Genomic DNA, 13,223 nt, shown 5'->3' with positions numbered 1-13,223 from the left:
CAGTCCAATCTTTGCACCATGATTCTAAAGATAAATATATAAACAACACACACACAAAAAAAAAAGACACAACCTCTTCCTCTATAAGTTTTTGCCATTCAAGCCAGGCACAAAAGCTTTTTAAAAGATGCTGTGGGGGGGATCCAGACCTGGACCAGAAAAAGCCAAGCTTGAAGATTCCCATCATCAGCCCAAGACTGTAACACTACTCACAGTGACTTAGAGAGATCAAAAAAGAAAAAGAAATACATATATATATATATAAAAAGATTTTACATCAGGAACCAATTTACTCTTGCTGCTCCACAGAGCAATCATGCCTCAGGACCCACAGCTAAATGGCTGGAGCTCACATAACTGGAAGAGCAAAGAAAGCAGCAGAGAACTTTAATGGCTTATGAAATTCAATTGAAATTGATGGTTGGAAAAGTGAACCATTTAACACCCCACCAGCTTAACGTCAGTGCACCCATGTGCATGGACACACAGCCAGGTACATGAACCAAAAAAGGTGGGAACTCATTTTCCACTCACCCACAGAGCCCTAGGGAAGGAGATGGCACCCTCATACAGGACTTAAACACTACGTAAATATTTTAACTCCTCCAGACCTTTTTCCACTGGAAGCTTTAATATGAAACCTATCTTTTGTGAAAATGCAATACATTATTATGAGCTGCACCATTCATGTCTCTGAAATATTAGAAGCTGCATTCTGCATTTCAACTTCAGCTGGAGCAGGAACTCAAAAACTCTCCCTGCTGTTTGAGCTGACTTTGAATAAACTGTTTGCAGCTGATGTACTTTTCCAGCACAGATCTCTTCTGTTATGAAGCCTGTCTCTGATGAACAATAGAAAAATATTGTTGACAGGGGTGTACTTTTCCATCTACTCAAAAATATCATTTTGCAGAATATTTTCACAGCTCAGCAGAAGGTGGAAAGAAAGACAATATTATGACTAGATAAGAAAGAAAGAAGACATTCGTTATAATTAGCTTATAGTAGTTTTCTTGTTGGTTTTGGCTTGCTTGAACAAGGTTCTTTACTAGTTAGAGCTCCAATCTGACTTACAAAGCCTTCAGGCAAAACTCATAATCAAAGATTAACCTGGGTAAAAACAATCGGAATTTGGCCAAACCACTTTAGAGCAATGCTTGTATCCACAGAGCAAGTAGAACCACCAGAAATTTCACACCATGGCTTTGAGTGCTCCTGGGTGCATGGTCAGCTGGGTGCTTCGGATGCATCACCCCAGCTCAGAGGCAGGAAAGGCACGGCCACGTCCTGGTCACGCTGTCATTTATGGAGTGCCTCGGGGACAGGGACACTGTGCCTTGCAGAAGGAGTGAAACACCAGGAGCCAGCTCACTGGAGCCTCCGTGGTGCCCCTGGAGCAGGCAGGGACACGCTCACGTGGGCGCTGGAGCTCTCTGGTGCACTGCACCAGTTGATCCATGGGGAGGCTTTGATGTGCAAATTAATCATTATAACTTTTAACTGAGCTAATGGAAGCGTCATACGTTGCTAATTACACAATGCAGGGGGGAAAAAATTGCAAATGAATTTATGCTTAACCTAATCGGGATGGCAAGTTGCGGTTTAATTACAAATTGTTGTGCAGCAGCAAAGCAGCTGCTGCATTTCAGCAGCTCTGGTTCCACAGCAGAGTCCTGCTGTGCCTCACTCATTGCTCAGGTCCAGCTCTGCTCCCCACAGCCACAGGTGGCTGCAGCCTTGGCTGGGGACAGCAGGGACGTGCCACCCACACCTGGCATGAGGAAACACCCACTGAACATCCTTCTCCAGTAATGTCTTACAAGGAGGGCTCCTTATGGTCACCTTCAAGCTTGGCATGTTCAAACCTCTAATCTGAATGAATGTCTCCACACACTGAGGCAGAAATCAGTGATCCTCCTCCAACTCAATGCTTCTCAATTCACACAAGCAAGAATCAAGAGGCATCTTTGGAGCCTGTTGCCTCTATGCCCTCAGAGTTAAGGGGAAAGGAAGAATAAAATGAGATTACAATAAATAAATAAACAAACACTCCCGAACTTTGTAGTGCCTGGAGCAAGCTTTTACAACCAAATTAAAATCCCTGAATGTTGTGGCTTTTATTGGAGATGCTGATAGAGCCAAGGAGATGTAGCATGGCAGTGCACCTGCACAATGCATCACCCTGGGAATGTGCCACGGTGAGGTCAGTGGTGATGACCCTGCTCACCACCCAACTGGCCCTGCACAAAAACACCCACCTGCCAATAACTCTGCTGGTAATTAACCAGAGAGTTTCAGTGAGGACAGAAAATATCTGAAATATACAGCAAAAATATGGTTATCTAAAAAAGCAAAGACAGTCTATTGTTTCTTATATTATTTTCAACTTGATACAGCTCCTACCTGTCAAAAAGAAGGGGGGAAAAGCCTCACAGCCTCTGAGAACATTAATTTGCTTTAGATTTTCCCAGTTACCCACAGTAAAGCAAAAACCTGCAGTATTTTTGGTTGGGTTTTTTTTGAACACCAGGGGGCTGATTACTGTGAAATGATCTTAGGCTTCTCCCACTAAGTGGACAGATGGATTGCTACTTTTGCAACTTCTTTTTGCAGCCTTGAATTCGGTTGCTGGCGGGAGGCTCCGTTCCAGCTCTCCCCAGCATCATTTCTCTCCTTGCACTTGTCATCTCACTTCCCAGCCTGAGGCTGGGCTATGGAAAAGGCTCTCTGCAAGCACAGGAATGTGCACACAGCCCCTTCCCAGGCGAAGGCTGGACCCCACTGTGTGGGTACCACTGGGCTCTGCCCCTCTCTGGTGCCCACCCTGGCGAGAGGGAATGGCACGGGCACAGCACAGCCCCACTCCTGCATTTCCATGCCAAGGAGGCTGGCTGAAGCTATGGAGACAAACAGCACCAGTGCTAGACAGACCAAAAATGAGGTCTCTCAGCATTCCAGCAAACAATCTGCAATGTAGAGGGTTCTGCAAGGTGAGAAAGAAACAAAAAGCACTGCTAGGCAAAAGTCATCTCCTTAACTTTTTTCTTTTTTTTAAAGACAAATTTTACAAAGTGCAGACTGAAACGCTGCCAGGCTCCATCCCTGCTTCCCTGACAAGCACAGAGAGCTCAAAGCAGCTCAGGCATGGTAGGGACAATGTGGGTCCCCGGCCAGCAGCGTTTGCATTCACAGCCCTCCACTCCCACAGGCAGCACAAAAAACCTTGGGAGAAACCCTTGAGCATGCAGGGAAGGGAACTGCTCGTTCAGAAGGTGCTTTTAGGAACAATCCCTGAGGGGACACTGCCTGACTCACAGGGCATCACCCACTGCAGCCCAGGGACCGCAGCCCCTTTAAGATGAAGACAAGGGACAGAAGGAGGAAACACTCAGTTTGATCCGAGGAAGTGAAAAAGCTCGGGAAAAGCAAACTGCCAGCCCCAGGAATGACTAAGCACAGAGCCAGGCGAGGCAGAGCTGGCTAAGGCAGCCACACAGCACACATCCCCAGACCGGTGCCAGTTCTGAAGGTATGCTCTATGGGAAAACCATTTCTGGGGAGAAAAAAAGAAAAGCCAAACCTAAAAACAAGGACTCGATTCTTTAGCAAGCCACATGAACTGCCTGTGTGTGTTTCTAAGCATTCCCATCCGTCTGTAACTCCAGCTGATGCACAGATAGCAATATATGGGTCAATAATGGTTTATCTAAAGATGTGTGTCAGCCCATCTCTCCTCACTCTCTGACAAACCTTTTACAAGAGCCACTTACTTTAACCCTGAATTATCTGCCTCTGCTCATCTTCAGGGAGAATCAGCATGGCAGAGAAAGAAGCAGGCAATTCCCTGTGATCTGAAAGCTCACTTTCTAAATCAAATCAATTTTTCTAATGTAATTTGCCTCATCTAAATCACTGACCCATGCATTTTCTCACCATCCTTTGACAAGAGCTGCACCAATTGAAGCAAAGCTAAAACACTTCAACCAGACCAATTCATAGAAGTCTTTAGAGGAATTCTTTCATCACTGTAATTAATTCTTTAAGTACCACAGTGGGATGCTCTGAATTCAAACCCAGTCCAAGGAGTAATGATTATACTAATGGGAGAAGCTGCGCAGTAAATAAATGCAAGTGCCCTGCTGAAAGAGATCGTTTTCAATAGGAGACTGCCATTGAGGGAGATAACTGCATTCTGGAGATAATAACTCCGATGATGAAGTCCCTCAGACTGGAGTCTGCTACAGCTCCCAGATTCCACACACCTGAGGGATGAGCATTTTCACAGATATGTGTTAGAGCTGGGGCTGCTCCAGCTCTCAGCCCTTGAGGAGGCACAGAGGGCCTAGGGCAGCTTGGGAAACCATCTGAGAGTTTGCTGGTTGGTGCAGGAGCCAAAGCTACAACTGCCCTTTGGCTTTCCCCGTGTGGTTAAATGCAAAAAATTTAACCTTCTCACACATTTAAAGTGTTGGGCTCCATAGAAAGGGAGGGAGATGCTTTAACTCTGGGTGGTGCAAATCAAGCACAGCAGAAGAACCAAGCAGTGCCAGTGCTGGGGCAGACAGGGAGCCCTCACAGAGAGTCTCAGCACTCCTGGGATGGGGCTCGGAGGTTCCAAGCAGCTCAGGCACCAAAACCAGCCAGGGCTGAGACATGGAGGAGGACACAGTGCTCAGCACACCAGGGCTAACAGACTGACCATGAACCTCAGCAACTTCTGTCCAGGGTGAGCCTCACTCCCTAACGAGCAGCAGCAAAAACCATCAGCTGCCATCAAAAAATAACCCCAGGGCCCAGCTTCACCCAACACCTCTGCTCTCCCTGCCAGCAGGGCTTAGACTTTGGGGTACTGCCCCAGGCACCTCCTGGGGATGATGCAGAGGACAGACAATGACTCCAATGGTACCCCCTTTTTCCCTAAAGCCCTTTGAGATCTACAAGTGAAAGAATGATAAATTATTAATATTTGAAAAGAAAAAAAAGTCTCAATTGCAATAAAATTCATGCTATCTTCTGTTTATCTCTTGCTTGTTTCTCCTCTGTAATGGAGTTGAGCCTTTTTGCACCAATATTCATGCTAATAACTTTCAGTGGCCTACTCCTAAGCAAAAGACCCAAAATGAGTAACTGTGCTGCATTAGAAAAGAAGTGGAAGAAACCTTTGTATATTAATTCTCATAGCTGTCAGAGATGAGGATTTAATAATGTTAGTATCTAAGCTACTCCATTATTTCCAAACACCTTGGAGCAGAATGTCTTAGTGGGAGATGAATTAGATAGTGGGACTGTAACTGCCTTCTGAGTGTTTTCAGAGCATAATCTATGGCTCATCACCACGTGTGTTTCAAGTCCTTGCCCTCTCTTCTCCAAATAACCTCCAGCTGTAAATGCATTTACATGCTGGGTATTTGCATGCCAGACCCAGCTCCTTTTCTTGAGCATTTCCTACTCACTCTTTAACAATTTGTCCCCATTTAATAGATTTGCCTGGGTTTGGCTTTGCATGGGTGGTAGGGATGGAGAGCTGGGAACCCAGGTCATCCAATAAACGATGGAATGAAGCAAAGAAGGAAAACTGTGGGCGGAACACAGGAGAGGTCTGATGGGCTGCAGAGCTCTCTGCCAAGGGAAGCAGCAGAAGTCCTGCACGGCTGAAAACCAGCCATGCTCAGGAACAGGCTGTACCCAACCTCCAGACATGGGAAAGGCAGTTTATTTGCCAACTTTTCCAGCTCCAATTCCCATTATTTGGAGAGGCTGAGGCACACTGGCCTTCAAGCTTGCCCTGAAAGGGCTCTGTTGCTTCTAGAAAGTTCTTACCATCCTCTACAGGTGTCTCTGTGCAACCTTTTAAAAGCCTGTTTCACTGTGTGCCTGTTGTGTCCTCTCTGCACCCAGTCAAAGACACTCAGACCTTGTGCTACTGGTCCCTGCCACCCCACCCAGCTCTCTGAGAGACATTTCAGACTGCTGTGGCCCCACAGAGTCAGGGACAGAGGCACTGGGGCTGTTGTCTTTCACAGACCAGGTTCTCACTCTGGCCAAGGTCTTGCCCCACACAGACATCCAGACCAGCTCCTTCCAAAACTCATCTTGAATTTTTCCTTTTTCAACCAGAAATCTGGGTACCAAGACCAGTCAGCAGCTACCAGCTCTTTGCTGAGTTTCTAATTACTGCTCATTGCATAGAAACCTGCTCCATCTGCTCAAGGGCTCCCTTTTAGGGCACAGGGCTCTGTCTTATTTTTGGTGAGAGTTTCATCCTTTTTTGAAGCTGCAGCATAAATGTTTGTTTCAAGAGCTGCAGCATCCATTAGACAGCCCTCCTTCCCCATTGTGGCGAGAGTCTTGCTGCTAAGCAAAAGCTGTGGCTAATTGACAACAACTCCTAAACTGAGATATGAAGTAGCTGCGTCTGTCACTCAGGCAAACAGCAACGGCAGCTCAGCTGCTAAATAATGGAAAATGGTTCATTTTTCTGACTCAGGGAAGATCCTTTATTAAAGAAATGAACGTCTCTGGTACTACAGAGCCATGCCCTGATCATTCCTGCATCTTAAAAATCTAACATTGCCCATAAAATTCCTAAGTAACATAAACCCTGTTCCTTTCACTACTCTCCCAATCAGAAAAACTGGGTTTAAATCACCTGCTGGCAGGTTTATTACAGGGCCCACAAGCAGATAAGGTCCTGTGCACCAGCCCTCTGCACTTAACGGGAAATAAATCTCTGCTCTGCCATCTGTTTTTGAAATGTTTCCATACAAGCTAAACAAAAAACCCAAAGATACGTGCACCTCTCAGTCCTTCTAAAGGAGTTTATTTCTGGGGTAATGAGGATGACATTTCTCCCCTCTCTAGCAGAAATGCTTTTCCTCCTCAGGCTGATTCCCCCCAGGCTCCCTCAGCCCACAGGCAAACCCTCCCAACGTTGTGTGTGTGGGTAAATGGGCTCAGCACAGGGGCAGCTGCTTGGCCAGAGGCACCACCTCCCACACACCCCACGGGCTGCTGCCAGTGCAAACCCCATTCCTGGAGCCTGCCGAGCCCCTCGGCTTGCCCAGAATGGGGAATTGATCCCTGCTTCTCCATTTAGCCCCAGTTTGAATGGCACAGTGGAGTTTTTTTTCCCACCATCTCTTTCCATCTCCACTGCCAAGCCAGAGCTGCCCAGCACGGGTGGTTTCACACCATCCCCTCCCCATAAGCAGAGCCGTGGCTCTTGCACAGCCTTTAAGCAGATGGCAGCACCATCCCAAGGCAGGAGGACGTGGCCACGCAACCACAGAGCGCCGAGCACCCTCTCCCCAGGATTTAGCAGCTTTGTCACTAAAAGCCCATTTCCTGCCACTGCAGGTCTCCTTCCCCAGTGCAGGGGCAGGGCAGCTCCTGAGGGCCAGCTGGTGCAGGCACGGTGAGATGAGCAGAGCTGGTTTACATGCAGTTTCCAATTAGTTTACTCAGCAGACAGCAGCCTCGTGGAAACTCCTCTGGTCCTGGCTATCCCTCACCCCTCAGGGCACCCCTTTGCTTGCTCTCTGACTACCACCATCACCAAAAAAATCAGGGAAAAAGAGAGTTAAAATCATGCTACACTTCAGTTTCTCTCCTTGCCTGAAGTTGCAAGAGACGAGATAGGACATAATCGCCACTTTTAAAATCATCTCCTATGACAGGCAAATTGATCAAGTGGAGAGGCTGGGCTGCTTTTGAACTTGAACAAACTGATTTTCTATGAAAGATGGTGTTTACATTGCCTCTCAATAGCCTGCTGAAATATGCATTCCTCCTACCATTTCATCACCAAAATTTGGGAGGAAAGAGTGTTTTTGGGGGGGAAAAGAGAAAAGGAAAAAAGTACGCTTGAATCTGGAGCACATCATAAATTCATGAAGCTTTCTGAATGCTGTCAGAGACAAACATTTATGTCAACAAAGAACAGCTCAAAGTGTGTTGCAAGAGAATTTTTTGGGAAGCATGGAAAAAACATTAATATTTACCTTGCACCTGAGACTAAAGCCGATTGCGTGAGGTGCTGCCCAAACAGCAAAGTCTTTCTACAAGGAGCTTTACCCATCACTCACACTCCAGCAGCCCTGGCTTTACTTCCCATCACAGCACTCTACGTCACAGAGGGCAGTGGGAATACCCAGGGAAAGCCAGACACGAGCAATCCCCATCCCCCCTGTAAGCTGTCTCCAGGGACCTCTTTGCTTTGTAATTTCTGCCTGCCCATCCTCTCGTGGGAGCCGCTTCCTCTGAAATGCCAGCTGGGAACTCCCGACAGCACGAAATCCAAGCATCTTCCACGACATCTAGAGCACCACATGGAAACTCACACTCCACAGCCTCCGTGGCACTTCATGCGAGAGGATCTGACAGTTGGGCAAGCACCACGTGCCAGCACATCAGTGAGCCACTGACAGGGCTGAGAGGCAAAGCTGTGCCAACAAACCAAGTCACCGCTCGTCATCAACCAGCACCGGTCAGAGCTCGGCAAGGAGAGAATGGGCAGTCAAGATCAGTGAGTTAAATTTGTCGAGCTGACAGTGTTTATTTTGGTGGGGTGGCTTCTCTCTCACCGGAGGTTTGTTAAGGCCAGAAGACCTTGGTTCTGCTTGCTTCATGCAGGACATAAAGGGCTGCCAGGTCCCCTTTGCTCCTGTGAGACAGGACAGGTCTGCAGCCACCTCCACGAGACACAGAGCTTCATGAAGCCACCTCTCCATCACAGCAAACCTGTACTGGTACCAGCATCAACCACCAAGGTCAGGACAAGCAGCACAAGGTGCCATAACCCAACATCACGAGTAATGACAGCCCTTCCTCCACCTGTCAACCAAGGGACACAGGACAGCACGGACCCCCTGAGCAGCAAAACGCTTTTCTGAGGAGCTATGGAGAGGGGCAGGAGGACCCTGACTCAGCGTGGGGTCAGCAGGGTGGAATCCCCATCCCACTGGCACCAGTGGGAAAACCCTGCACAGCCTAAAGCCCTGTGTAACCCCAATCCCTGTGCACTTCTGTGGAGCACAGAACCTTCTCTCCAGGCACTTTGAAACAAGGGAGTGTTTGCCCAGGGACTGTGCCTTCCAAACTGCTGCCTGGGCTCAGAGAGCAACCAAATCCATGATGGCAAACCCAACACAGCAATTAAATAAATGGAGCCATCTCTGGCTCAGGGATGCATCCTTCATCCAAAAAATCCTTCCCGAGACACAAGCCCTGTCCCAGCCCTGGCAGCCCTCTGCTCTGAACTGCTGCAGCTGCTCCTGGGCTCACACCTTCCCCACCACGCTAAGCTGCTTTAAACACAGAGATAATAGGGCTGGGAGTGACTATCACTTCCAGCAATAAAATACAGCAAATTAATTGCATTTAATTGATTTTTATATTTTAATGCAACTATTTTGGTATTCAAACCACAAAAGGCTCTATTGATCAGCCAGAGTCAGTGAACAGAGTTCTGTGACCAAGCCGCACGTATTGAAGAAAATAATGAAAACCCAAAACCAGTGAGACTTCCCCATTTCAAATACATAAAGGAGGCAGCAGCAGCAGTGACAGGAGATTCTGAATTGAAAAATGCTGTGCAGGGTAAGCCACACAGTTGCCTCCTGCATTCCCAGAGAGCCCAATGCCGATCGCAGCAGCAATGAATAAATCCAGAGTAGCTCCACTGACTTCAGAGCAGCCGGTCCAGATTTATGCTGATGGGAAGGAAAATCAGGGTATCTAAAATATTCTGCTCTAATGGATGCTGGAGCAAAAGGCACTATAATAATTTCAGATTTCTCCCCCCAGCCTACTATCCCCCACTTCACATCAGTTTGAACAGTCATTGCATAAAATGTTGAGATCTGCACTTCTCTGGGGAAAATAACCTACATTTCAACAGTTTGTACGATCATGGGCTGCAAATCTGTTGTACAGTAGATAATGCAGGTCTTTCATTTCTGTTCCTAAAGAGCCTCCGAATAAAAAGTGTCTCCATATTAGGTAGAGTGATACAGGGACACATAATAAAATAAGCATAATGTCTCTCCACCCACGCCCCCCTGGAGCCAGAGTCTAAAAGCGGTCGCGGGTCCTTCCTCACGCAGAGCTGGGAGCAGCCCCGGCGCGTCCCGCAGGGCTGGAGGAGCGCGGTCAGTGAGCCCTGCCCTGCCCCGCGTTCCGCACCCGCTCCGGGCAGCGGAGCGAGCGGTGACACAGCACCGGGCACGGAAACAAAACATTCAGGTGACTCCTCCAGCTCGCTCGCAGGATGCCTATTCCTATAACCTCGGAGACAGCTCCGCCGCCGCCAGCGAGGAAGGCGGCCAAAGCCCTGCCTGGATGCCAGCAACAAACGGGGGCCCGCTGCCAGGCGGAGACATCCTCGGGCTCGGCGTGAGCGGCCCTCGGCTGCCAAGCACACACGCACAGCCTCTGCCAGCCCCGGGCCGCCGGAGAGCCGGGGCACCGAGTGATCTCTTAATTGGACCTTCACGAAGCTATTTAGGGGACCTGCCTGGCAGGCGAGCAAACGCCACCCGCCTTGAAGAGGCTGCAGAAACTCAGCCCGGCGCACCGCCGCTCCCCGCACCGCAGCCTGCCCAGAGCCGGCCCCGCAGGGGGGAAGGGAGGGAGCAAAGGCAAATAAATAGAGAAAAATGGCAAGAGCCCAAGGCGAGCGGCTGCGTGAGCCGCGAGCTTTGCGGAGATGGCAGCACCGCGGCATGACTCATGCAGGTGTCTCTCCCGTCTGCAACAACCCAAACCGAGATGCGCTTCGTTAACCCCTGTGATCCAGAGGGGAAAACCGACTTGGGTATCAGCGAGCTGCGGGAAGATCGGCACAGCCCCGGAGGGAGCAGGCGTTCGCCGCTCGCCTCTCTCTGGAGAGCTCTCCCCCGACCCCAAAGCCCCTCGGCACGCACAGGGGGGGACGGGGCAGGGGCAGCGCTCGGCTGGGGAGGCAGGAGGATGGAGAGGAGAGGAGAGAGGCGGGGAACGCGCTCCTTATCCACAGCTCGAGCCCAGAGCGCGCTGCGAGCTCCTGACGCGCACACTGAGCAGGGAGGGCTCAGAGCGGCGGAGAGGGATGGATAGATGGATGGATGGATGCATGGATAGATACGTCGGTAGGTTTGCAGCCACAAACTGTTTCAAAGTGGGTTTCCATATGTTTAAGCACTCAGAGCGCTGGAAGAATTACACCCACAGCCCGATCTCACCATGGTAGCTACCCACACAGGAGGAGACGGGAGGGGGGAATAGCAGGGAAAAGATTAGCATTAATATGTCAAAGCAAGAAATAAAAAGATTCTTTAAAAAACCCAAAAAACAGAAAGCTGCTCCTTTGCTGTGCCCAACTCTCTCCTCGATGAAAGAAGAGCTGCAGGCACACAGGGCATCGCAGTGCCCACAGAAAGCCACCATTCCTCGGGGCACTGCTGGCCCACAGGCACCCGTGCCCTGCGTCCTGTGCTCGGTGCCCCGGTCCCCACAAGCTGCGCCCCAAACCCTGCACCCCGGTCCCCGTGTCCTGCTCAGGAGCATTCCCAGGCGCCGCCGCACAGCCCAGCCAAGGAGGGGGACGGAGGGCAGGGGCCAGCGGTGCTTTTTGGGGTGAGCAGAGCACGGACCCCCTGCTGTCCATCTTCCGTGCGCCCCCAAGGTTGATGCCTCCTTCCTAGCAAATCCTGATCTTCCTGTAGGAACCTTTCCTAAAACACTTCCTCACCACAAAGCCTTCCTGTGCCCTCCCCAAGAGCGACAGCTATTCTATCACCCCTCCCATGGATCGCTCATTTTTCACCTAAAATCCTTGCATTTAGGCATATTCCTAAACCCCCAGCCAAGTTTCCCCAGCAGCCCAAGCTGCACGCTACGGCCAAACGCGAGCACAGTCCCGAGAAGCAGTAAGCGCAAACGATCCCCCGAGCACCTTCAGCACCGATGCACCTTAATTAATTTGCTTTTAACAACCCCTGTTTATTAGGAGCAGCATCTGCGAGGCAGCTCACGGGAGCACGCAGAGCAGAACGTCCCCAGAGTGAAGTCCTGCTAAAGACTTTCCCAGGGGCAGCGCTCTGGCAGCCTGGGGTGATCAAACACCAAAAAAACCCCAGCAAACACCCGCACCTGGGACCAGAAACGCTGCTCCCAAGTCCAGCTGGGGGAGGGAAATAAATTTTAAAAAAATAAAAATAATAAAATAACAGAGGAAGAGCATCTCCCAGCCTCGCTCCCTGCCCGGGCGCGCTGCCTCGCAGCTGGCCGCGATGAGGGAATCCCACCTGAGCCCAGGCAAGGGCCAGACCCCGCTCCCCGCCAGCCCACCGAAACCCGTCCTTCTCGGAATTAAGCGCAAAAAGGTCGCACATGTATTTTGTAACCGAGGGGGTTTAACTCCTGCACATCTTTCCCCCCACCCCGTGGGTAGCAAATAAGAGCGCGGAGCATCGGGGAGGAACGGGGGTCGGCCGCCCCGTGGGAAACCCCCCGACCCTTCTCCATCCCCAGAGCTCGGCGAGCCCAAACTTTTCCCTTTTTTACGCCCCAAATCGGCGGCGGCCGAAGCAGGCGGGGGCCGGGAGCCCCCCGGGGACAGGCGGGAGGCGGCGGAGCTGGTGGGCGCTCCTCGGTGCGCCCCGAGCTCGGAGCGCGTCGCGCCCGCAGCGCTGCCGGGGGAGGGAGGGCTGGGATGGGGGAAACGGCCGAAAATAAAACCGGGGGAGGGGGGATATATGAAATAAAGGCAAATAGTTAAAAACAAACGGCGAAATGAGCGCAACAAGCAGAGCAGACAAACAGGAGCGCGGCGGCGGGGGTCGCGGCGGCGGGACCGGGGTTACCTCGGCACAGGAGCAGCAGCGGCGCCAGGAGCAGCGCGGGGCCCCGGGAGAGCATCCTCTTTGTTCCATGCCCAGAAGTAGTCATGGTGCTGATTTATTTGGAGAGGGGCGGCTGAGCGGGGCGGGAGGGCCCGGGGGTGTCGCGCCGGAGCCCGTAACCACTCCCCCCGCTCCCCGCCCGCTCCGCTCCGCTCCGCTCCGTCCGGCGGCGGGGCCGGGCCCGCGGAGGAGAGGAGAGGAGAGGAGAGGGAAGGGAAGGGGAAGGGGGGTCCCCGCTCACCCCGCAATCACGGCCGCCCCCTCCGCATCACCGCCCGCAGCAGCAGCGGCGGCAGCGGCAGCGGCGGCTCCCCCGGGGCGGCGGGCGCCGTGCCGGGGCTG

At 51.1% G+C, this 13,223-nt stretch overlaps 1 protein-coding gene across 1 annotated transcript in view; it reads right to left on the bottom strand.

Annotated features, from left to right (window-relative positions):
* Positions 1-13,223, bottom strand: part of TMEM132B (transmembrane protein 132B) — a 212,723-nt gene extending 199,500 nt beyond the window's left edge. The window contains exon 1 of the mRNA XM_064392024.1: positions 12,843-13,223. Within this exon, the coding sequence (XP_064248094.1) occupies positions 12,843-12,927 (85 nt within the window). The 5' untranslated portion in view covers positions 12,928-13,223. The remainder of the gene's footprint in view (positions 1-12,842) is intronic.

This window comes from Passer domesticus, chromosome 17, assembly GCF_036417665.1.
Source record: "Passer domesticus isolate bPasDom1 chromosome 17, bPasDom1.hap1, whole genome shotgun sequence".
Lineage (NCBI taxonomy): Eukaryota > Metazoa > Chordata > Aves > Passeriformes > Passeridae > Passer > Passer domesticus.
Note: the sequence above shows the minus strand (reverse complement) of the source record. Positions and strands in the feature narration are given on the sequence as shown.